At 39.4% G+C, this 26,367-nt stretch overlaps 1 protein-coding gene across 1 annotated transcript; it reads right to left on the bottom strand.

The window, feature by feature from the left end:
* Window positions 1-1,679: 1,679 nt before the first annotated feature.
* On the bottom strand, window positions 1,680-15,884 carry TRIML2 (tripartite motif family like 2). Its single transcript, XM_045879523.1, has 7 exons — window positions 15,696-15,884; window positions 14,709-14,804; window positions 12,488-12,679; window positions 11,233-11,373; window positions 9,200-9,222; window positions 8,923-9,023; window positions 1,680-2,269 (listed from the first exon to the last, which is right to left on the bottom strand). The coding sequence occupies exons 1-7, from the start codon at window positions 15,882-15,884 to the stop codon at window positions 1,680-1,682; spliced, it is 1,332 nt and encodes a 443-aa protein (XP_045735479.1).
* Between the last annotated feature and the right edge of the window lie 10,483 nt (window positions 15,885-26,367).

Below are 26,367 nucleotides of genomic sequence, written 5' to 3'. Positions count from 1 at the left end.
TTCTCCTGTGGGTATAAATTTCCGATCTGACACTAGGTTCTTTTCAGGGCAAATTTCCCATTCTCTCCTACACTTTCCAATTTGTAAAGACAACTAAAATGTAACTTTCTCCATCTTTTCACATTCCCTGTCTATGTGCTTTTTAACTTCCATTACCACTGATGGATGATATTTATCACACTGTAATCAGGAAACCAAGAAATCAGAACCTCAAATGGCTTCCCCGTGAATTCTTTATCTTCTCTTTATCAGTGAGGTCACTTACCTTTCCTTCTTTTAGCTTCAGATAGATTATTTCAAGCAGCCTGCCCTCTCAACTGAAGGTAGGAGTAGGTCTAGATTGGTAGCAGCTGTGAGCCTTCCCTTAATTCCTAACCCAGAAAGGTATCAGTAGTTCATCTATAAAGAGCCTCATAGCTTGACTTTGCTACACATTTGTAGAGAACTATATCCAAGTAATAAGTACAGTATGAAATTGGATTTTTAACTTAAATGTATCCTAGGCAAAAAACTTACCATATGCAAAATGCTTTAAGGGTAGCAATATCTCCTCAGTGTGATGGGATGATCCTAGGCGTTTCAAACCACTGGTGGCTCCTGATGACCCAAGATATCCTTCATCTTACTTAGCCCAGATATCCAAGACGTATGGTTTCTTAAAGCAACTTCTATTACAACGATTTTCCTAAAACAGCAGTCTGATTGGCAGTCCCAGTCACATGAACCACTCACACCTGCTCATCACTAGAGGCCATGCAAAACTTACTCTCATCTGCAAACCAGAGTCTACCTCCCCAGTATTATCACCATGTCTTTACATTTTAAGACTCACAATTGTGAGCCACACAAAAGGCTACAGCCACTGACCAAACTAGCTATTTTGTTTCTTGCCTCTACTAATTTTCTTCTTAATCTTGGCTGCATATTAACCACTCAGAGAGCTCTGGAAAAATGATGCCTGGGTTCCAACCCAAAATATGAATGTAAATGGTGTGTGTCAAGAGGGGTGCCTTAGATATTTGGATTTTTTAAAAAAATCCTCAGGTGATTTTAGGATAAACCAACAGTATTACTTATATATTTCAAAGCATTGAATTATCATGATTCTTTTAAGAAATCTACTTTTCCTTGTAAGAAAGTAGTAGAATACTTGAAAAAAATAATTTTAAAATATTCACATTTTCTGCACCACCACCTCCCCACCCAATAAAATACCCAGGGAAATTAAGTTCTCTGTTTGGAATGATGTTAGAAAGTCCTGACTCTGTCAGCATCGGATCAGGCACAGGATGTCTTCCTTTCATGTCACTGTGATGATATTCTCAAATCTAAAGTCTTGATTATAATCATCTAATTGTGTTTTCAGAAATCGCTAGAGTCCTTAACTTAGTCCTAGAGATTCCAGACTATATTACTTCTCTAAGTTCCTAATTTTATGCTGCATATGCATTTGTTGTTCTAATTAGTGTAGGGTCCTTCCATCATTATCATTCATGACCCAGTTTCAATATAAGTTCTTTCTCGAAATAGGTGTTGAAAGCCACATGAATGCAAAAGCTCTGGGGTAATAAACTGGATTCCAACTCAATCAAGTGTCAGAAACTTTTATTGGATTACTTTATATAGATTCTTTTACAAAGTCAAGCTCTTTACTTTCTGGCCCCTTGTGGTCTTAGATTTCATGCCGAGGAAGACTGTGGGCTAACATTAACATCACAAGAAGAAACATGAGGAAAGCAAATGCTGAGCGAGTCTGAACTTGTGCCTCCACTTGGGATACAAAGAGAAAATATGGGCCTGACAGCTCCCCGGAAGGTGAGAGAAGAGAAATTATAAATGAGGGATCTGTTTGTCAAATCGTAAAAGGCTATGTGCCCATACTCGCGGTCTAGGAAGACTCCAACTTTGTGCATCTGCTCTCCTCTCAAGAAGACCCTTTTCAGAGGGGGAAAGACCCAGAAAGTATAATCAGTTCCCATCATGGAACCTGTGAGTAAGAATTTATCTCCGGAAGCAGCGGGCAGGTTACGAGCGCTGCTGGCAGGATCTTCGGAAATCCCCAACTGCCACTTGGTTGCCTTTTCCACATCCACCTCCCAGTAGTGCCTCCCTGAGGTGAAACCCTCCACACCCAACACGGTGGCACCGAAAGCGAATCTCCCCGGGCTGCCAGGAACGTCCTGCTGGACATTTCTGAGACTCACGCTTCTCAGATCCTCAGATAAGACCAGACAGGGATGAGCTGTTTTAGGATCCAAAGTCACAGCTCCTGCGGGGAGAGAGAAATTCAGTTCGATTCGGTTAGAGTCAGCCATGCCACCACCAGAGACTGAGGATGTCTACCACGAAGAGACCTGCCAGTGAGTGGGTACAGCTGCAGGCACAGATACGGAAGAGGCAATCTCAAAGTTCAGGAAAGGTGACCTCTGAGCTTTGTTTCAAGAACTGGGCATCACAGAAGAAGAGGGCAGTGAGATAATGGAAGGAGATGCAATCTGAGGAGGAAGGAGAGTAATGGACTTCACAGAGGTTCTGTCAGAGCAGAAAGGAATTTTGGCAGGCTGTAAAAATGGTATTCAATCCTCGTCACGTATCAGCTGGGAGCCAACTACTCTCCTAAAGACCTCCAAGCCTCGAACTCCAGGCTTCATTCCCCTAAAGACTCATTAGAATCTCCTAACAGAGCAGGGTTTTCCCTGTGACTAAACTGCTCTCCCCTTAAATATCACCAGAGTGTGACACAGATGCTTAGAAACTGTTGCCAGCAGGCTCTTGATATTGAGTAAATCAAAAGAACGTATTAGCAGAGGCTGGAAAACCTGTGGGAATCCTCCAGAAAAAAATCAAGCTGCAAACAAGAGAGCTCAATGTGATTTCTTATCCTTGAATGACAGTGACACTTGCCTTCGTATCTCAAACTGTTCCTTCTCTTATCTCTTTCTCCTCAACTATTAAATATTGTGATTTCTCAGGGCTTAAGACTGGGTCTTCCTTTTTTACAGTTTGTATTCCTTTCTCCCTAGGTGACTTCACCTAGCCTTAGTTTTAAATATCTTCTATATGTTCATGGCTTACTTCATAATTTTTTTTTTAACCCATTAGAATTTTTTTTTTTTTAAGATTTTATTTATTTATTCGGCAGAGAGAGAGCAGGAGAGCACAAGCAGTGGGAGCGGCAGAGGGAGAGGGAAAAGCAGGCTCCCTGTCAAGCAGGGAGCCCGATGCGGGGCTTGATCCCAGGACCCTGGGATCATGACCTGAGCTGAAGGCAGTCACTTAACCACCCAGGTGCCCCATGGCTTACTTCATAAAGAAGGTGCCAAATACCAGTTAGAAATAACAGAGGCATTTCACACATACTATGTCCAAAATGGAACTTCAAAACTACCCCTTTCCAGTTCTACTTCAGTTAATAGCATACTTATTTCTTCACTTGCTAAACCATAAACCATAAAACCTGGAATAGTTCCTTATTTTTTACCTTAATATCTAATCCAGCAGAAAGTTTTGCTGCCAAATGAACTTACATTTCTGGACTTGAAGCCCAATTCATATCGTTATTAGGGTGGTCTTAAAAGCCATAAACCTTGAAATTTAAATTTAAGTTGTCCCAGGCTTTCAGTATTTCCAGAAGATGGGCAGAAACAAATGCAATTCTCTCTGGAATAATGCATGGATTCATTCTTGGACTCAATTTCTAAAAATAATATCCAAGGAAAAAAGCGAAGCTTACTGTTAAAAAATCAAACACACACTCACAAAGTAAGAAAGCACTATTAAGTGAGACTAGCAGAAATAAATCTGAAGAACTTTAGATATTGCAATTACTAGGCACAGAACTAAAATAGTTTTTGCTTACATGTTTGAAGAAAAAAGAAAAGCTTAAAAATACCTACAGGATATAGGAAGCTAAAAAGTAAGACCAAGTGGATTTGACAAAGAACAGAATAGATTATCTAGAAATGAAAATAAAATTAAAGTATCTATAGATGATTACAAAAAAGCTACAGATCATCATGCCTCAATAACATAAATGCAAAAATTCTTTAAAGTATTAGCATATTGAATCCAGCAATAAATAAAACGGATAAAACATCATTACCAAGAGTTTACTCTGGGAAGGCAAGTCTGGGCCAACATATGAAAAAATATATTTCACCATATTAATACATGAAGAAAAAATACAAATATTTTGGTAGATATAGAAAAAGCATCTAATATTCAACATCTGTTCATGATAAAAAGTTTTAACAAATCAGGACTAGAGGGAGAACTTCTTAACTTTATGAAAGGCAACTATAAAAAAACCCTACAGCTAACATCAAAGTTCAAGGTGAAAGACAATGCTTTCTTGTACCCTAAGATCAAGAAGGAGGCAAATGTTTCTCACTGCTCCTATTCAACATTATATTGGAGGTCCTAGAGCCAGTACCACAAGGTGAGAAAAATATAGAAAAGGCTTACATACTGGCAAGAAATAAAACTTCCTGTATTAATAGATTACCTGCCTATCTTTGTAGAAAATCACAAAGAATCTATTAAAAAAGCCACTAGCTCTAATAAGTAAGTTTAGCATAGTCATAAATTACAATGTCAATATATACAAATTTATTGTTATATACCAGCAATAAACTGGAAATGAATGAAATTTCAATTAGAAATGCTATTAACACTAAAAAAAATAAAATATTTAAGGATCCATCTAATATGTACAATATGTTTTGCTGAAAACTTCAAAACACTGATGAGTGAAATCAAATAAGACCGAAATAGAAATATATCATCTTATCCCAAATTAATCTATACATTCACTATAACACCAATCCAAGTCTCCATTTTTTTTTTTTTTTTGTAGACACCAGTAAGCTGATTTTAAATTTTTTGTGAAAAAGCAAAGGATCTGGAGTAGCCAAAATTATTTTGAAAAGAACAGATTTGGAGAACTCACATGTCAATTTTAAGACTTCCTATGGAGTAAAATTCAAGCCAGTGTGGTATTAGCAAAAGGATAAACACAATGATCAATGGACCTATTAGAGTCAGCATAGACCGGCTTGTACATGCCAACTGATTTTCAACAAAGGTGCTAAGTAAATTTAATGAAGAATAGTGTTTTCACCAAATGATGCTGGAACAACTGGATATATACATGTACAAAAAAGGTGGGGGTGGGAGTTGTACCAGATCTTGAGTCATATACAAATATAACTCCAAAAGAATAACAGACCTAAATGTAAAAACTAAAACTTCTAGAAGAAAAAAATCTTTGAGTAGTAAAAGATTTGTTAGGATGGGACACAAAAACACAAACCATAAAAGAAAAAACTGATAAACTGAATTTCAAAATTTAAAACTTCTGCTCTTCAAAAGGTACTATGAGGTAAACGAAAATATAAATCACAGATTAAAGAAATTGAAGATGACACAAAGAAATGGAAAGATATGCAATGCTCATGGACTGGATGAACAAATATTGTTAAAGTATCTATACTACTCAAGCAATCTCTTTCAAAATACCAATAACATTTTTCAAAGAACCAGAACAAACAATCCTAAAATTTGTATGGAACCACAAAAGACCCCGAATGGCTAAAGCAATCTTGAGAAACAAAACTGGAGGGATCACAATTCCAGACTTCAAGTTATATTAAAAAGCTGTAGTAATCAAGAGAGTATGGTACTGGTACAAAAACAGATACACAGATCGATGGAACAGAATAGAAAACCCAGAAATAAACCCGCAACTATATGGTCAATTAATCTTCAACAAAGCAGGAAAGAATATGCAATGGGAAAAAGAAAATGGGACAGCTACATGCAAAAGAATGGAACTGGACCATTTTCTTTCATTATATAAAAAAAATAAACTCAAAATGGATCAAACACCTAAATGTGAGAACTCAAACCATAAAAATACTAGAAGAGAACACAGGTGGCAATTGCTCTGACACAGGTCATAGCAACATTTTCTAGATAGGTCTCCTGAGGCAAGGGCAATTCAAGCAAAAATAAATTATTGGGACTGTATCAGAAAAAAAAGCTTCTGCACAGCAAAGGAAACAATCAACAAAACTAAAAGACAACCTACAGAATGGGAGAAGATATTTACTAATGACATATGATAAAGGGTTAGCATCCAAAATATCTAAAGAATTGATACAACTCAACACCCCAAAAAACAAACAAACAAAAATCCAATTATAAAATGGGCAAAAGACATGGACAGACATTCTCAAAATTAGACATACAGATGGTCAACAGACACATGAAAAGATGCTCAGCGTCACTCATCATCGGGGAAATGCAAATCAAAACTACAATGGGGTATCACCTCACACCTGTCAGAATGGCTAAAATCAACAACACAAGAAACAACAGGTGTTGGTGAGGATGTGGAGAAAAAGGAACCCCCTTGCACTGTTGGTGGAAATACAAACTGGTGCAGCCACTCTGGAAAACAGTGTGGAGGTTCCTCAAAAAGTTAAAAATAGAACTACCCTACAATCTAATAATCACACTACTGGGCATTTACCCCCAAAATACAAAAACACTAATTCCAAGGGATACGTGCACCCCAATGTTTACAGCAGCCAAGATATGGAAGCAGCCCAAGTGTCCATCAACTGATGGATGGATAAAGTGGTGCACGCACACACACACACACACAGGAATATTCCTCAGCCATACAAAAGGGTGAAATCTTGCCATTTGCAACAACATAGTTGGAAAGAGAAAGCATAGTGCTAAATGAAATAAGTCAGTCAGAGAAAGACAAATACCGTATGATTTCACTCATATGTTTAAGAAACAAAACAAACAAAGAAAAAAAGAGACAAACCAAACAGACTCTTAACTGTAGAGAACAAATTGATGGCTACCAGAGGGGAGGTAGGTGCAGGGGGCGATGGGTGAAATAGGTGAAGGGGACTGAGTACACTTATCATAATAAGCACTGAGTAATGTATAGAATTGTTGAATCACTATATTGTATTCCTGAAACTAATATAATACAGTATGGTGACAATATGAGGATTAAAATTTTAAAAATTAATAAAAAATATAAATCACAGAGAGAAATATTTACAAAACATGTCTGATAAAGGACTGGTAATTGGAATATATAAAGAAATCCCAACACTAAATAATATACAACACAATTTTAAAAATACTGAAAACGGGGCGCCTGGGTGGCTCAGGTGGTTAAGCGACGGCCTTCGGCTCAGGTCATGATCCTGGAGTCCCAGGATCGAGTCCCGCATCGGGCTCCCTGCTCGGCGGGGAGTCTGCTTCTCCCTCTGACCCTCCCCCCTCTCATGTGCTCTCTCTCTCTCAAATAAATAAATAAAATCTTAAAAAAATAAATAAATAAAAATACTGAAAACATTTATAGATAGACTTCAAAGAGATAAAGTGCAAATAAACACATGAAAATATGCTCAATATCACTAGTTATTTCAGAAATGTAAATTAAAGTTTAAAGTGATATATAACTACATACGTATTAAGTCTGCTTTACTTATTTTTAATAAGTTACTCTTTTAATATTTTTTTAATTTTTTTTTTTTTTTTTTTAAAGAGAGAGAGAATGCGAGCAGGGGGAGAGGTAGAGCGAGAGGGAGAAGCAGACTCCCTGCTGATCAGGGAGCCCAACATGGGGCTCAATCCCAGGACTCTGAGATTATGACCCAAGCCGAAGGCAGACACTTAACCAAATGAGCCACCCAGGCGCCCCTAGGTCTTTAAAAAAAAAAAAAAAAAAAAAAAAAAAGGTGACAATACGAAATGTTAGTGAGGATGTGGAGTAACTGAATCTCATACATCACCAGTGGGAATGCAAAATGACACAGTTTGGAAAACAAATTTTACAATCCCTTTCCTAGATATGCAACCAAGACAAATGAAGTCATGTTCACATTAAACTCACAAGCAAATATTTATAGCACAGATTTGGAAACAACTCAACTGGCCTTGGAATTACAAGAGAATAAACTGTGGTATATTCACACAGTGGAGTACCCCACAAAAACAAAAAGGAGGGGCGCCTGGGTGGCTCAGTTGGTTAAGCAACTGCCTTCGGCTCAGGTCATGATCCTGGAGTCCCGGGATCGAGTCCCACGTCAGGCTCCCTGCTCAGCGGGGAGCCTGCTTCTCCCTCTGATCCTCCTCCCTCTCATGCTCTCTCTCTCTCTCTCATTCTTGCTCTCAAATAAATAAATAAAATCTTTAAAAAAAAAAAACAAAACAAAAACCAAAAGGAATAAACTACTGATACACACAACAAACTTGGATGTGCCTCAAATGCTTTATGCTAAGTGAAAAAAGCCAGACATAAAAGGCCACATACTGTATGGATCCACTGACAGGACATTCCAGAAAAGGTAGAACTATGGGGTAGGAGATATAAATCTTTCATTATATATGTTGACATTTTTTTATTTATTTTTTTTAAAGATTTATTTATTTATTTGAGACAGAGAGAGAGAGGGCATGAGGGGTGGGGGAGAGGGAGAGGGTGAGAATCCTCAAGCAGACTCCCTGCTGATTGTGGGGCCCAATGCAGGTTCGATCCCAGGATCCTGAGATCATGACCTGAGCCAAAATCAAAAGTTGGACGCTTACCCGACTAAGCTACCCAGGCGCCCCAACATTTTTTCCCTAGAAGTTTAATTTTTTTTTTTTTCTGTCAAACTCTGCTTATGATCACGTTTCAGGCTTGGGAAAGTGGGAAAGGATATGCAAAAGAGAGCCTTTCAACACAAGATCATACAGTTATTTTCTTGATAGGTTCTCCAATATGTATAGCATATTAAGCTCTCCAATCTTTTTAAATCCTTAAGCTCTCTGGAATCTTTTATCTAGGATGTTCACTTGACTCTCAGATACAAAATCAAGTGCCCTGTAATCGTGGATGTGTCAACTTACTTTGGAGAATGTTGAGCATTCTGCTCATTCCTGTTACTTGGCACAGACTCAGGTCTGTGATTTGGGCGGGCTCCAGACACTGAAGCAGTAGTGACTCGCTCCTATAAAAGAAAGGACAATCTCAGTTATCTGTGCAGACCCAAGGCCCCAATCCAGAGGATGGATGTCAATACATGACCTCCTGATCCTTACTGACCCCAATATCTCTACTCCTGTGTGCTCCCGTTTCAGACCCTGAATCCCACCCCAATGTTTCCATTCCAAAATGAAAGCTTACCTTTCCACAGAATATCTTGCATTCTACAGGGTGAAAAAGAGATAAGGTTACTATTTGAGCCACACTTCTGGTATTTGAGCCACGCCTCTTCTGAGCTGTGCCCCTGAAAATTATCTTCGAATGATGAAACTTGGTTTGTATGTAATTTCCCCAGCTTTGTGGTGCTAAATCTCAGATATCAGATTTTAACACTGAATAGTAAAAGTCAGAAAAATGCTTGAAATCATTGTTATATTCCCAAGGAAAATGTTTGTGTTTTTGTTTTCTTAGTTTTATTACAGGTGGGGATTGTATAGTCATTTTATATGGAATTTGGAACCTGCTGAATCAGATGATGTCTTGGCAAGATTTATATTTAATCTTGATGTCTTTTTTTCTTTTGTTGAATAAATTTGACATGCAACAGTAAGTTTAAGGTGTATAGTGTGTTTTGATACCCTTGTATATTGTAATGATTGCCGATGTAGCAGTATTTATCACATCATACAATTATAATACTATATTGTTTTATATATTCATTATACCATGCATTACATCTCTATGGTTTATTACTATTCATTACAAGTTTGTACCCTGAAACACTATCACTCTTATCAATGCCCCCCACCCCTACCCCATTCCCCCAATAAGCACCATTTTACTGTTTAAACAGGTTTAACTTTTTTAGATTCCACATATAAGTGACATCATGCAATAGTTGTCTTTCTGACTTATCTTGCTTAAAGCATCATGTGCTCAAGGTCTATCCATGTTGTCAAAGATGGGAGGTTATTTTCCTTTCTCATGACTGAATAATATTCCATTAAGTAGATGTACTAAATTTTTTTTGTTCATTCATCTGTTAATGGGCATTTGCGTTGTTTCCAAACATGGGAGTGCGTGTATCCCTTTGAAATCCTGTTTTCGTTTCCTTTGAGTATATACCCAGAAGTGGAATTGCTGGATCATATAGTAAATCTATTCTTAATTTTTTGAGACAACTCCATATTGTTTTCCATAGGGGTTGGACCAATCTACATTCCCACCAACAATGTTGAAGTGCTCCCTTTTCGCCATATCTTCACCAGCACCCATCCTCTCTTACTGATAGCCATTCTAACAGCTGAGAGGGTGTATCTCACTGTGGTTTTGATTTGCATTTCCCAAGGGCCGTATTTCCCATACCTCGCCTCAGCCATCTTATCCAGAATGGTCATAATTCAAACTCTGCCCATTTACTTTTTTTTCTTACACTGGGTAACAAGAGTTGAACAGGTGAAGCAGACTGCTAATAAACTGGGGACGGTGGATGGAGCTAGGTCAGAAGCTGAGCATAACTGAGTCACACCTACCTTACCTGTCTGGAACTAGGTTTGGCCCTAGAATAGAACCTAATTGTTTACGTGTAAGGGCTTCTCAAATAAGAGCACTCACTTTGCAGATAATAAGCCTGGTGGCCGAAGGATATGGACAGAGTCTTAAGATAATAATTTACTTGTTGAAAGGTAATGCATGTTACAACATTTAAAATATGCAATACTATATAAAAAAATCTCACCCTTGTTTTTCCAAGGTTACCGCTCAATGTTTGTGTTTATTTTGCCAAAGGCAGTCTGTGAATGTTAATGAGCATATGTCTATACATACATACATATTCACTAAAACCAAGCAAAAAGCAGTTCTGCATGTTTTCCCTTTAACTAAATATTCTGAAAATTATTTCTACCACTATAGAGTTGTTTCATTCTATTTTTCTGGTTGCAGAATATTCTACTGTATTGATGTATCATAATTTGACTAATCCATTATTTACTCTATCAAGGGACCTCTCGATTCAAACTAATTATTGATAGCCTCAAGGTAAGAATTCATATCATGAAGTAGCTCTCCACTGTATCAAGATTTTAGACAATTCATAATGCTTTTGGTGACTGGAAAATAGCCTACACAGCCTTCATGTATGTTTGAAAATCATCAAATATTCTCCAACTGACCCCTAATGAGTACTGTCCACTTCTCCTTTCTCAAATACTGTAATGAAGATCATTTCTTACCTGGAGCAACGCTAAGGTGTATTCCCCACACTTCTTCTCTAGCTCTGCAATGATCCTTTGGAGGCTGCAGATCTGTTCAGAAAGCCTGACTTCACTCTCCTTCAGTTTATTCATGTTCTCTTTCCCCAAATCCTTCAGTCTCTGCAGAAGCATCTCCTTATTACTATTTAACAAGTGGTAATTTCTTTTATTCACTAATTCAACCGTTTCTTAAACCCACTTTACTGCCTGCCACTCCAGAAATACATATAATTAGGTAAGGCCCAATACCCCTGTGTGGTAAGGAAGACACCTCAATTGAAATTTGATATTCTGACACAATATATTTATGCTGATGTGGAAGGTGTACACGTAGTCCACTTATTCAGATAACAACCCGACCCTAAAACAGATCATGTTATTTTGCTGTGCCATTTTGTTCAGAAAGTTTCCTATTTCCTTCATTAAATTAAGATTTGAATCTAATAATTTAATCAAAAAGAAATAATCAAGCCACTGACATTTTTTATCCTTGCAAAGATGTTCCACGTAGACACAAAATCACATGCTGTTGTTTTTTTCTTAAAGAACACATATGATACATATTATATGCTATTGCTGATATCACACCTTGTTTTTTTCTTAATAAATAATATGTTCTTGGAGAGCATTCCTTATCCATACACATAAAGCTGTTATTTTTTCTAAATGCTGAAGAGCATTTCATTGTAAGTACATAGTACAATTTATTCTGAGAATCCTTTATTGATGGATATAGGTTGTATTTAATCTCTTGCTATCATAAACATTGCAGCATTAATAATAATGCCTAATAGTTACCGATGGCATAATACGTACAACGCTGTTTAAAGAGCTTTAAATAGATTATCACAATCCTCACAACAGTATTATAAACTAGGGGCATTATCCCCATTTTAATAGCTAAGGAAACTGAGTCACAGGTTAAACAACATGTACAGGTTAAACTAGTAAATAGCAGAGACCAGATAGGAACCTCATCAATCTGGCTTCAAAGACTACCTCTAAACCATGGATTTATACTGGAATAATTTTACGGCATTCCCTTATCCTTATATCTTTTTGTAGGCATGTAAGTATATTTATAAGATAAATGATCAGAAATAGAACTGCTGGGTGAATATACACATTCTTTTAATACATTCGTGGTTGTCACTGGCTGTCCCATTTTAGAATTGGCATAATGTTCAGCTCTCATTTTCCAAACACTGTGAGCACGCAGTTTTCCACATCTCACCTGTAGCGTTTCCTGGGACTTCTCCTTCAGCTGTGTGCCAAATTCCATCAGCTGATTCAGACCATCTTCCTTCACGTTCAGGTTGAATACGCACCCTTGCAGGCTCCGGGAGTTCATCTCCTCTTCAACCATCAACTGGAACCTTATCCTATATTCAGACTCAATCATCTCTTTAAAATCCTGCTCTTCTCCCTTCATCATAGATATAAATGTGACAGACTTCAAGTTAAACGCCACGGATAAATATTTATGGTCACTTTCCAGCTCTAACTCTAATATAAAGACAAGGAAATATAAAGTACAGGGGAAGAAATAAAAGGCGTAAATACAAAGGACAAAAAAAGTTTTGAGACAAGATCAACTAACATCACCATAATCTTAGAACGTGAAATGCAGATGAAGAAATGTTAATTGACTTAGAAAACTGAGAAATCTAAGATCACCGTGACAAAGAGAAGGAGATGAAGAAAACTGGAAGGTGGGGCAAATGGCTTTTGCTGATGCTTTGGATAGGGAGTGTAAGGAAACAGGAATGAAAGGGTGACTCCAAGGTTTTTAGAGAAAGCAACTGGAACAGAAAAAGATAAACAAGAAAGGGATAGATCCCAGAGGTGGGGAGTGTATCAGCAGCTCAGTTTTGGATATCCTGATTTTGAGTTGTCACTTAGACATCCAAGGAGAGATGCTGAGTAGGAAGATGGACACGGAAGTCTATCACTTGGAAGTCTGAGCTAGAGATGTACATTGGGAGTAGGCAGCTTAATGGTATTTCATCTCATGAGACCCCATGGAATTGAGATTTATCAAGAACCTGACCACTGCTCATGACCTCAACAGTCCCCTGGCAGGTTTCCCCACCTCTGCTCTCACCCTCCTACTGTCTAGTCTTAGCCTCAGAAGCCAGAGTGCTTCTGTGAAAATGGAAATTTGATCAAGCTACCCCTGTTCAAAACTTTCCACTGGTTTCCCTATTTCATTTAAAGTCAGCTGCCCTGTATGACTTGGCCCCTTTATCTTCTGACCTCACCTACCAGTTTCCATGCCTTCCCAACCCCAAAGGAGTACATACCAGATTCTTTCCAAGACTGCATAACTCAGTTCCTCACCAGCTTGAGTTTTTGTCAAATGCCACATTCTAAACAAAGTCACTTTATTTCAAAGTACATCCCATTATGCTTTCCTTTTTTCTTTTCTTAAGAATGTATAGCATTTACCATGTACCATTCATTTTACTTGTTTTGTTCACCTTCAGTTGCACAAGGGCAGACATTTTTTTCCCCTCTCTCCTGCTGCTAAATCCCCACCACCTAATATAGTCCTTAGCAAACAGCGGGACCCCAATATCTGTTGAATATATGGTACTTAAGGCTGAAAAAATGGGGATCAGTTGAAAAATTCTTGGAGAACCAGTCAATTCTCTTCCTCTACCATCCTCAAGTGGCCATTTATTCTCTTTAAAAATTGAAAGGGAGAAGACCCAGAATCTGCGATACCTGGCACAGAATAGTTAAATATGAAGAGAAGGTGTGAAATCAGAAGTGGGCATAACAGATGACAAGCCCTCGTTTCGAACAGTAATTCTCAAACTGCCTTTTCAATGGTTTCAGGATTTATATGGTCACCAACGGTACACGAGATGCTCATTCTCCCATGGCATTGGTATAAATCCTGTTACCAATCTTTTTTTATCTGTCAATAAGGCTTGCAAATGACATTTCACAGATTTAAGAGTTAATTTGTATTTCTCTTACCATAAACAAAGTTCAGGATCTTTTTAAGTGTTTAAAGGATGGCTGCATTTTTTTTTTTCTGTGAAATCTCTTTTCTTCAATCATTTTTCTATTGAATTTCTAGCCTTTTGCTTATTGACTTTTTTTAAGATTTTTTTTTTTTTTTTTTTTAATTCATGAGAGAGCGAGAGAGAAAGGCAGAGGGAGAAACGGGCTCCCAAGGAGCAGGGAGCCCGATGCGGGACTCGATCCCAGGACCCTGGGATCATGACCTGAGCCAAAGGTAAAAGGTAGACACTTAACCAACTGAGCCACCCAGGCGCCCTTGCTTATTGACTTTTAAGAACTCTTCATTCGTAAAGAAATTAACACTTTTCATACCTATGGGTTTCAAAGATTTTTCCTGCTTTGTTATTTATCTTCCGACTTCATGTTATTTGCTATGCAACATTATAGGTAATTCCCTGCTCAGACTGGAGATCAGCACTGACCTGAATCGTCACCATCCTTTCTTGCTCATCAGCCAATATGCTTTTAGCTACTTCAAGTTTCTCCTTCAATGTGCTCAGTATCTCCTGGAATAACTTCTGCAGAGAAACAGATCACAGAATTCTAGGTAAGGTCATTGCTTTAGAACAGTTAGATTTTCGGGCGCCTGGGTGGCTCAGTTGGTTAAGCGACTGCCTTCGGCTCAGGTCATGATCCCGGAGTCCAGGGATCGAGTCCCGCATCGGGCTCCCTGCTCGGCGGGGGGCCTGCTTCTCCCTCTGACCCTCCCCCCTCTCATGTGCTCTCTGTCTCTCTCATTCTCTGTCTCAAATAAATAAATAAAATCTTTAAAAAAAAAAAAAAAAAGATTGGGGCGCCTGGGTGGCTCAGTCGGTTAAGCGACTGCCTTCGGCTCAGGTCATGATCCTGGAGTCCCGGGATCGAGTCCCGCGTCGGGCTCCCTGCTCGGCAGGGAGTCTGCTTCTCCCTCTGACCCTCCCCCCTCTCATGTGCTCTCTGTCTCTCTCATTCTCTGTCTCAAATAAATAAATAAAATCTTTAAAAAAAAAAAAAAAAGATTGGGGCGCCTGGGTGGCTCAGTCGGTTAAGCGACTGCCTTCGGCTCAGGTCATGATCCCGGAGTCCAGGGATCGAGTCCCGCGTCGGGCTCCCTGCTCGGCAGGGAGTCTGCTTCTCCCTCTGACCCTCCTCCCTCTCATGCTCTCTGTATCTCATTCTCTCTCGCAAATAAATAAAATCTTAAAAAAAAAAAAAAGAACAGTTAGATTTTCAATCTCAGACAACCGAATGGCCCATAGCCCTACGCTGGCTTAGCCTTGAAGTTTGTCCAAAGACGGTACTTATCTCGTATTCTTTGATAAACACTGCCTGAGGGAATGGTGTTGGCGGATCGGAGATCTGTCCCCCAAGTAAGTGAAGAAGGGGAGGCAGCCAGGTTCTGAGGGCTCTGGGAGCTGCCGGAGGCTCACCCTGTAATTGCCAGCGGCCTCCTGGACTCCGCACACCACGTGACTCTCGTGCTCCTCGGAGGGGAAGCACCGGCCGCAAAGCAGGCTTTGGTCTTCATCACAGAAGAGCTGCAGTGGTTCCCGGTGTTCCTCACAGCAGGCCTCTTCTGGGATGTTTCGCTCTACCTGGGAGCTGAGCCTTTTGGACATCCCTGCAGGCGTCCCTCGGGGGCGGTCCTGCCGTGGAATGCTCCCCTGCACGCTGAGCCGAGGACAGTCAGCGCGATTTGGGGCAGTCACACTTGCCGACCTCACTGTGCAACCCACAGCCGAGGATCAGAGCAGGTCGGCGCCTCGGGACGCCTCGAACCAGCAGGTCCCCCTCAGCCACGCGCTTGGGGGAGAAGACACAAGGAGTTACATACACCAAGGTCCTCAGACTGGAGGGGCTCTCAAGTTTTCTCAGAATTTAGAGCAATGGCCTGAGAACTAGTTATAAGTGAGAACACAGCACACCATTTTCCTGTAAGATATTAAGGGGAAGAAAGGCAGCAAAAGAGAAAAGAGAGAAAGAAAAGGTACTTACTGAAAGGTATGGCGCATTTAAAAGCATTGGAGGAACATCCGGGACTAGAGTGAGGCAAAGCCTGGCTTTAGGCATTTAAGGAAGCACTCCCTGTCCCGGGGACTGCACAAACCATAATGTGCCGGCTGCTGCCAGTGCCTCCTTAAGAGGGGGCGGCACGTGGGTGCCAACTTTAAGGAGGCGCCCATTTTGAGGCCCTTCTGAAGTCCGCATGCGCCTAAGAGTGAGGCACTTCAAGTTTTGTGTGCAAAGCCCAACTCGTGTGTGGTCTGAGAGCTGGGCAATTAAGACACCGGTTAAAAAAATACCAAGGCAACCCCCAAAATAACAACTTTCCAAAAATACTGAAGGGAAACTGGATTTTATTATTATTATTATTATTATTATTATTATTATTATTATTATTATTAATAAGGAAACAGAACAAGGCACCTATAATCTCCTGCATCCCCACCCAGACCATTCTGATTACCTTCGAGCAACAATTCTGCGTCTTCTCCAGAAACATTTTATTACCCTAAAAGGGGTTACCCACAGAATTTGGGAAACTTTTCCCCTATGAAAAATTGTCTTGCCTTGGTTCTTTTCTAACCCCATCTCCAGCCATGGGGACACATCACACATACGGTGGTCACAGCATGGTACAAAGTGTTGATTTCTTAAAAAAAAAAATCCTCTGTCCTATTTACAGTTGCCCCACTGCATCTCATTAAACAGCTCTTCAGACAATGTCTCTTGAAACAAATCAACCTGACAAACGCCAGAATCCCTAAACTTCTATCTGTGGATTTACTAGCTTCTCTCCCCACCCCCACCATGCTCTCACTACCACTGAAACCTGGCGATCAACTAGACCTCCTGTCCTTTCATTAGTTCTTATTTTTAAGATATGCAAAATATTTTTATAATGCTGAAGTTGATTAATTGTGTATACATATAACTTTGTTATTTGTTAGGGTAAGTATTAAAGCAGCAGTTTTCAAACTGTGCTTCCCAAGACTCGATTTACCTTTTTTACTGTGTTGACATTTGCACCGATAGCAAACTGTTGGCATCTTAAAATTAATCAAGGAAGTAGCACCAACTGTTGTCATAATTGTATTTTTTTTCTTTTTAAAGTTTTTTTTTTTATTACTATTTATTTCAGACAGAGAGAGAGAGAGAGCCCACAAGCCTGGGGGGAGGGGCAGATGGAGAAGCAGACTCCCTGCTGAGCAGGGAGCCTGATGCAGGATTGATCCCACAACCCAGGATCATGACCTGAGCCAAAGCCAGAGGCTTAACTGACTGAGCCACCCAGGCACCCCTGTATTATATTTTTCCATTTCTACATACTTGCATACTCCCAGTTAATTTTTTTTTTTTTACTTGAGTATTCTTAATTTCTTGATGAAGCATAATTCAACTTTTGAGTACAGGATTTAATTACTATTCTGGGTGACAAAATGGAAATTATGCATAAAGCACTTATGCTACATATGGGAATACAGTGGTTGTCTCAAGAAGAAACACTTTCTATAACTGAGTTACAAGCCATACTAGCCACATTTTTTTCATTGAAAGAAGAAATGAGACAAATGTGGTTATTCAGATGTAGCATTTTGCAAGATATTTTCTCAAACACTAGCAGAGTGACTTTGTCATTTCAAGGAAACCAACTGAGTGTCTTAGTTGTCAATGATAAAATTCTAGCTTTGGAAAACTTGTATCTGCTATTGTAAGCTTGACAGCTTCCCAAGACTTTGACAGCTTCTTTTCTGACAAAATTGGTGGTGATATTAACAAATGTGACTTGGATATTGTATATTGAAATACATCAACATTTGGAGAGTCTGAAAACTCAGTGAACCAATAATTTCTGAAAGACCAATGCATGATGTTATAAGATTATGCAAGGGTAAAATGTGGATGCAAAGTATAAGACAGACCAATGGATTTTAACATAACAGAAAACATTACTGGTGATTTCAGGAAGAAAAGTTACAATTATCTGAAAAAGGCTATTAGAATGTGCTCTCCTTTTCCAACAATGTACTTGTGTGAGGACAGATGCTTTTCATACATTTCAAGTAAAATAGCATTGCAACAGATGGAATGCTGGAACAGATATGATAGGTAATAGCTGTCTGATGAACCAGAAATTAAAGAGATTTGCAAAATTGTAAAACCATGCCACTCTTTTCAGTAACTGCCAGAGAGGATTCCTCATAAAAATGTTATGTTTACTTTTAATAAGTTAACATATTTTTTAAAACTCAGTTTTAATTTCTAATGCAGTGACTACAGGTAGGACACACAAAATGCTTTTTGGGGCTTCATCAATAATTTGGGTGCAAAGTAGTCCTGAGACCAAAGTTCAGAACCCTGATCTCAGAAGGCATATTCCTTAGAAATGGGATTCCTGATAAAAATACACCTATAATTTTGGTACATTTTGCTGGATTCCCAACCACAAGGTTGCACAATTTTGCATTCCAAGCAACATATGAGAAAGGGTGTCAAACTTTCTGCCCACTTGGTGAGAAATGGTATCTTTATATATTTTCAGTTTACATTTTTTAAAAGATTTATTTTAGAGAGAAAGTGTGCGTTGAGTTCGAGCAGCAGGGGGAAAGGGGCAGAAAGAGAGGGAGAGAGGATCTCAAGCAGACTCCGCGCTTTCTGCTGCGTGGGGCTCGATCTCACTACCCCTGAGACAAGGACCAGAGCCAAAATCAAGTTTTGACTGCTTAACTGCCCATGCCACCCAGGCACCCCTACATTTTATTTTCATATGCCAAAGAGCCATTTTCATTTCTTTTTCTGTGAACCATATGTTTTAGCCTTTTACCTGTTTTCTTTTACTAGGTTTTTGTAGTCTTTTTTCTTAATTTTAAGAGATATTTATACATTGAAAAGATCGTTCCCTTGTTAATACACAGATTGCAAATATTTTCTCTCTACTTGCCATCCACTTTGAATTTGTTCCAATTTCTGTTTTACTGCTTGGGTTCCTCAACTTCCTTGTAGTTTCCCTTGTTTTGCTTCCCTGAACAAGGCCTAGACCACTCGAATGAAAAGATCAGTCACCAAGTGAACACGTTTACAATCCAGCAGCCACTCCCAGCTTTATTTTACTTGACTTCTCGGCAGCATTAACAAGTTGACCAAGACCCTCCCCTTGGAATGTTTCCTTGTCTTTGCTATCAAGATCATGGATCTGATATCCCTCCTACTTTACTGGTCTGCTTCTCAGCATCCTTCTTTTGAGCTCACATCCTCTTGAGCCTCTAAGTTTTGGGGTGCTCTAGTTCCAGTGTCTCCCCAAATAATCACATACCCAAAAACTTAAGTACCACTTTCCAATTTAATCTTCTACCTCGATACAATACTTCAAACTCATTTGTAATTAAATGTCTAGGAAGCACCCCAAATTAGCATATCTAAAACACTATCGAGGATTTCAACCAATACTTTCCTTTCCCCAGCTCACTTTAAAATTCATTCATTTAGAACATCTCAACTAGTTTATGTTCAGCCCTGTCCCCACTCACACCTCCATCTCCTCAGCTCAACAAGAGTACTATTTTAAACTTAAATCAAGGTTTCTAACAACTTTCCATTGCACTTAGGATATAATCCACATGATAAACCAAGTTCTCTATGGTCTTCCTGCCTACAGATAATCTCACTTCTAGATTCCCCCAACCATTGTCCATTCCAGTTATGATGATAAATTCATCCGTGCTGTTTAACTTGGCAATGCTTTTCTCTCATATTTTTGCATTTCTAGTTCCTTTTATCTTCCCTTCAGTTCTCAGCTCAAATGTCACTTCAGAGAGGCCCTTTTAGAAATACCTAATTGGAAATACCCTCCCACCATTCATATCCTCTCATTTTCTTTGTATCTAATTTTAAGTATGAACGAATGTTGTTTGTTGGCCACTCTGCATCCACACTATAGAGTTCCTTAGATGTATCTGTACCTGACATACTAGATGCTCAATAAATATTTTTAAGAAATGTTTTAGATCAAATCAGCACAAAGTTAAAGGGAAATCAGAGGACAGTGAGAAGAGAGATTAGATATTTTTACAGAAAACAAGAGAAAGGAAAGTTGAATAATGTGTCTTCCTAGAATGTTGACTATGTGCTAAACTGTGACCTGGCTTTCTCATTTATTTTTTTATATGGTTACATTCCATATATACATTAAAGCTTCCATAAACATTAAGATCAAGTCTAGATACTTAAAGAAAACCATGACTAAGGAAATGGTCTTCAGAGAAAGCTCACCTTTCTTTGTAATCCTGAGTATTTCCCTTCAGGGAAAAAGCCTGAATAGTGGTAACTGAAGCACCTTTATCTGTTAGCTGCTCCTTGGTCCTCCACTCCGTCACCAGGTAGGAAACCTGTGACATTTCAAATTCTATTCATTTAACAAATCTAGGATACTGGTTATCAAACTTCAGTGAGCATTAGCATCATTCGAGTTTATGGAATCAGATTTCTGGGCTCCACCCCCAGTCTGATTTGATAGATCTGGGTGGAGTCTTAATTTATATTTTAATGAGCTTCTAGAAAGTGCGAATAGCCAGTGACCTTAGTTTAATGTCTTTGGGTGGGTCAATATTTTGTTCTATCTCCAAGGTCTTAAATAGTGCCTATTACATAGTAGCCCGTTATTTTTTTTTAATTAACTATATATATAATTATATAGTTTAAATTATATATATATTTATATAATTATATAAGAAATCCTTCTACAAGCCATTACCCCAGAATCTCATTGTGTTTTCTCCTTAGCCATACCATTTTTTTAAAAAGATTCAGTTTTAATTCCTGTACTGATAGAAATATTCCATGAATTCTATAAACCATTGCATAACTGCTGTAGTGTAAAAATATCTAAACAAGTGTCAACTTGAAACAATTCACTACAAGGAAATGATTATGCATTATAAATCCTACCTTCTGGGTTAAGAAAGTTCCATTCGAGTAACATTCTCATCTAAATACTCAGAACACACATAGATCGAGGCTTCCACAGATTAATCCACATGAAGCATCCACACTGAGCAGAGTTCTCCTGGAACCCCAGTTACACAGACCCGGGCCGGTGGACTGAACCGAGCGCCCCCACCCCCACCCCCAGCGCTGCGGTCGCCCACCTGCGTGCGGGACAGAGAAACCCGGAGAAGACCTGTGAGGCCCGTGGATGGGAAAGGCTCCCTCAGAACTTAGTCATACCATTTAATCTTAAATCATTAAACATTTTCATTAGAGTATAATACCTGAATTCATTGTTAGTTTTCAACATTTACTGAAAGAAGTGATCATAGCATTAGTTGTGGATAGAAAAGTCAAGAATAAAAATAACAGCTTGAGGGATGTGTCACAGATGGGAGGTTGGGGGACAATCCTATTCATAGTTCATTGTTGGCCTCAGTGGAGAGGAAATCTGCACAACTTCCGAAGTTTCACAAATTTGCCTCTGCAAGATTTTCACTACATCAGTCAATTCCCTGCTAATCAAACTACAGTGATTTTTTTTTTTTTAACTGCTGACAAGACAATGAGAAATTCCACACTTGCTATCTGATTTTCCAAAACCTGGCTCCACCCTATGGAATTTTAAGTACATCTTTTTCCTTTATCTCAACACTCCTACTCACTCCCTCTTCTAAATCCAGATTCCCCAGGCTCCTTCAGAGAGACCACACTCATTTTTGCGTGCCCCTCCGGTCCTCAGCCAGAACTCCCTTTTCTATTCAATCCTCCTTTCTAAGCCTTGATGCGCCAACTTCTGTGAAGCTTTTATCAATTACTCTGTCATTTATTCTCATGTTCCCAAGCTTCATACTTGATAAGATTTCATTTTGACAGGAACCCTTCACAATCTTTGCATCAAAAGGTAAAAACATCAAGCAAAAATACTCTATGACAGTAGTCTCTAGCCTTAGATTTTAAGCAATTAGTAAATTATTAATTGTAGATGATTAAATATTTTAACTTAAAATAATTCTAGTAATTGTGCTATATAGTGTGCTAAACAATTTTTATATGTTTATATATCACAGTTCTGTGAGACAGGTGGTAGCAGAATACATTTTACAGCTGATAAAGCTGATGATTTAGAGGTTAAGTACTCAGTAACAGAAAATTACAGATCCAGGGTTTGAGTCACAGACTGTGTGATGCCAAATTTCATGATCTTCATTACCTTTATAAAGCATTAATACAGTACTTCGCCAGTTTAAAAGAGACAATGCCTCAAGTTTGCATTACAGTTTATCACAAGATTCTTTTATAGGCCTAGAGTAACATTATAGAGAGCACAGATCATTTAAAGTGTTAACTTTTTACATAGGCAAGCTCTTGTTTAAAAACTTTTTTTTCTCCTTTGTCAGAGAACAAAATGAGTCATCGTCCTTGTAGCTTATTTTAGGAGCAATCCTATCACATTTGTTAGCCACTGGTCCCCTCCCCGCAGGTATCATTTGCTCAGCTTCTGGGGAGGACAAATATGGCTGGTGCCAAACAAGATATTATTTGTTACTTCTGGGCTTGTTCTGCTGCAGTAGACCCACCTCATCCCATTTCAGAAAGGAATGGGGATATGGCTCATGATCAGCCACCGTGTTGTTCTTCAGGAAGGACTAGCTGCTCTCTGGCTTCTTTTCCAAGGCATTTTTATCAACAGCAAGGGCTTAGCACTCATTGGCCCGCTCCCCACAACTCCCGAGGTCCAGAATTTTATGCTCAACTATTTCCTTAAAGCATATTCATGGCCGACTGTGATGGCACAGTTGCCTTTCTGTGGTAGATCAATGCTTATCTAAACCCAACCTATCAGTTTTTTACTCTTTGGAAAGGAAGCTAATCCTCTTAGGTAAGATGAAGAGGTCACCTTTACCTCATCTAGTCCAACACAGGGACCAGCCCTCTCTGTTTTAACCACAGAATATCTTCAACAAAACACATGGGCTCCCTGTAGCTGGGGTCAGTTAGGACCCTGAGCAAAGGAAGTTCGGATTTTTGCCAAAGGCCACACATTAGGAAGAATGTCATATCTAACTGATGAAGTTAGACTAAAGTGGATTTTGGTTCCAGCTCTGCCACTTATTTGCCATGACCTTCAGCAAGCCACTGAATATTGAACATCATCTGCAAAACGAGAACCATTATGACCATCTTTTGTTTACACGGGAGCATTATGAGAAGTTGTATGAAACACAGGAGCCAGGTGGTAACAGGAAATTTCTCTCTGCAGGAATATCCTTTCCATCCTTGAGCAAAGACTATCACCTTCCTAAAAAGGGACTGTGCAACTGAGGTGGGAGAGGAGGTACAGAGGAGTTACAGGGAAATGAGAAATAGAGCATTTTTATGCCCCTTTAATCTTTTAATACACATAAAAGTAGTAACTAATTTATATTGAGGCACATATTGTTTTTATTAATGAGATGTTTATCCTAGAACTTCAAGACCACCGGTCTGTATCATGTCCCTACTCAGGAAGGAAATACTTTCTTCAGTCATATCTCCATCATCAAGATGTTAAGCTGTGCTTGCACACTGTCACTACAAGTTATGCATCCTTATGCCTTCTTATGCCTTCACAGAAAACAAGGACTCAAAAAGCCTGTTCCACACCTTAAAGTCACCTGACAACTAGGACATCTTTCAGGACCTGGAAGTATACTTGCTGACATCAAATGCTATAAAGGATTGCTCAAACTATTGGCTTTGAGCAAAAGGCAACCTTATAGACTTGACCAGAGCCTGGTTCCAATGTGAACATAACAACAGGAGTTCTAGCAGCGATCTTGGGCCAAATATTCCATAGGGAAAAGCTATACATGTCAGAGAAATAAGAAATAGAGGAGTCGGGGCGCCTGGATGGCTCAATTGGTTGAGCGACTGCCTTCGGCTCAGGTCATGATCCTGGAGTCCCGGGATCGAGTCCCGCGTCGGGCTCCCTGCTCAGCAGGGAGTCTGCTTCTCCCTCTCCCGCTCCTCCCTCTTGTGCTCTCTCTCTCTCTCATTCTCTCTCAAATAAATAAAATCTTTCAAAAAAAAAAAAAGAGAAATAGAGGAGTCTAGGTCCTTGAATCCATAGTGCCTTTCCAGATAGTAGATGAGGAAAAGAACTTCTCGTCTAGCTTATTTAACCTGCCATTAGTTCTTTACTGGTACTCAAGTGTTACAGGGTTTCTTCTCCTTTAGTGCCCACGGTTCTTGGTCATGCAGCTTCGAAGAATGAAGAGGTAGACCAGACGAAGGATGGTGGGAAACAAAAGTTTATTGAGTGATACAAAGTTTTTTGAGCCATCGAACAAACCTCCTGAAGAGGGAGGGGACCAGAGATGGTAGTTGCAGAGTTTCTAAGTCTAGGGGTTTTTTATGGGTGTGTCGGTGTGCTGTTTTAATCTGATTAGCCCTCCATGAGCCTGTCATCCAATCAGGTTTTTATCATCTATCCATCACGTGGGAAAGGGTGGAGGGCTCCTTCCAGGGTGGTATAAAATCCTTTTAAGGGTGGTTTCCTCTTAGGGTGGGGGGGCCACCCTTGTCCCTCCCTGCCTTCCAACTATCCTTCATCAATACCTGAGGGTTCCTCTAATACATTGATTGTCCCAGAGTTAAGGTCTGGAAGACCCCACACAAATGGCTTGATATGGGACATACAGTAATCACTCTGGTTATCTTTATTTTTGTTTTCTTTTAGGGGAAGTGCTGGGGGATAGGAGATGAAGCTAGGGAGGAAAGACCTTTATATAAGAACTACAAGAAATTATATGTGAAAACTGCCATTTATGCCCAGCATTTCAGAGGCTAGTATGAAGAATTATTTTCCTCTGGTATGAAAGACCATATCTTACAGTCAGCTCCAGGGGCAAGATACAGGACTTTAGTATTTGTCCTTGCCAGGGAGGGATGCTAGGAAGGAGCTTAAGGCAGGAAAAGTGGTGAAGAACTCATACTATCTTTGCTTTCTAAACCACTTGGCTTTAAGAACAACAACAACAAAGACTAGAATATATTGGTAAGCAGCAAATCCAAAAAATTCTCTGAAACACTGGCAGTTCCTAAAAAGAGAGGGTAGGAAAAGAAAACAGTATTTTTTATCAAGGCTCTGTGTGTCAGGAACAGTTCCATTTGATCTTAGTTCTATGTGGATAAGCCTTGGTCTTTGATTGCTCCAAACTTGGAGATGTAGTAAAATGATAGAACTACCTATGTTCTTGTTAAGATAGCTCAATTTCACCATTGCTGAACCTCACCTGAAAATCCTCATCCATTCTAACTATCTTTGTGGTCAAGTCAAGACTCAAAACCACCTTGGGAAAGTTAATAATCTTAAAATGGTGTCTGTGAACAAAGATGAACTTACTGTGTTTCCTTATTCCCTCACTGGACTCCCTCAATAAATCCTGCCTGAAACAAAATACAAAATGGACACTGTGGTAGGCAGAACTCTGAATAGGCCCCTAACATTCTCACTCCCCCCACAACTTCTTCCAGTTTTTCAAACACTAATCTGGGTGCTGACATGAAGGGATTTTTACACATGTAATTGAGGTCCCAAATCAGTAGACCTTGAAAAGGAGCTTACCCTAAATGGGACAGAATTAATCAAGTGAGCCGCTAAAGAGGACTGAGCTCTTGGTGGAGAGAAAGATTCTACATGAGGGATGGGTGGCTTAGGGGATGGATGGGGCACATATGACATTGATCTGGGAGTTGCCTCTAGGAACTGAGAGCCATCCTCACCTGATAAGAAAATGGGTCCTCAGTCCTACAACAGCAAGGAACTGAATTCTGCCTATAATCTAAATGTGCTTGGACAGGATCTTGAACTTCAGGTGAGAGAACATCCCTGCCAGCACCTTAATTCTAGCCTGGTGAGATCCTGGGAGAGAACCCAGCCATGACATGCCGCATCTCTGACCTACAGAATAAGGAGCTTATAATTGGGGGTTTTCAAACTGCTTAATTTGTGGTAATTTGTTACACAGCAGTGTAAGACTAATATAGACACCAGTGAACTGCCACTTGGTGCCCAAGAGGAGAAATAGGGTTAGAAATGGATTTTTCAAGCAACTTCTACAGCTTATGTTGGAT

Source organism: Mirounga angustirostris, unplaced genomic scaffold (assembly GCF_029215605.1).
Source record: "Mirounga angustirostris isolate CCGP_5_RB_7025 unplaced genomic scaffold, mMirAng1.0.hap1 SCAF_2, whole genome shotgun sequence".
Lineage (NCBI taxonomy): Eukaryota > Metazoa > Chordata > Mammalia > Carnivora > Phocidae > Mirounga > Mirounga angustirostris.
Note: the sequence above shows the minus strand (reverse complement) of the source record. Positions and strands in the feature narration are given on the sequence as shown.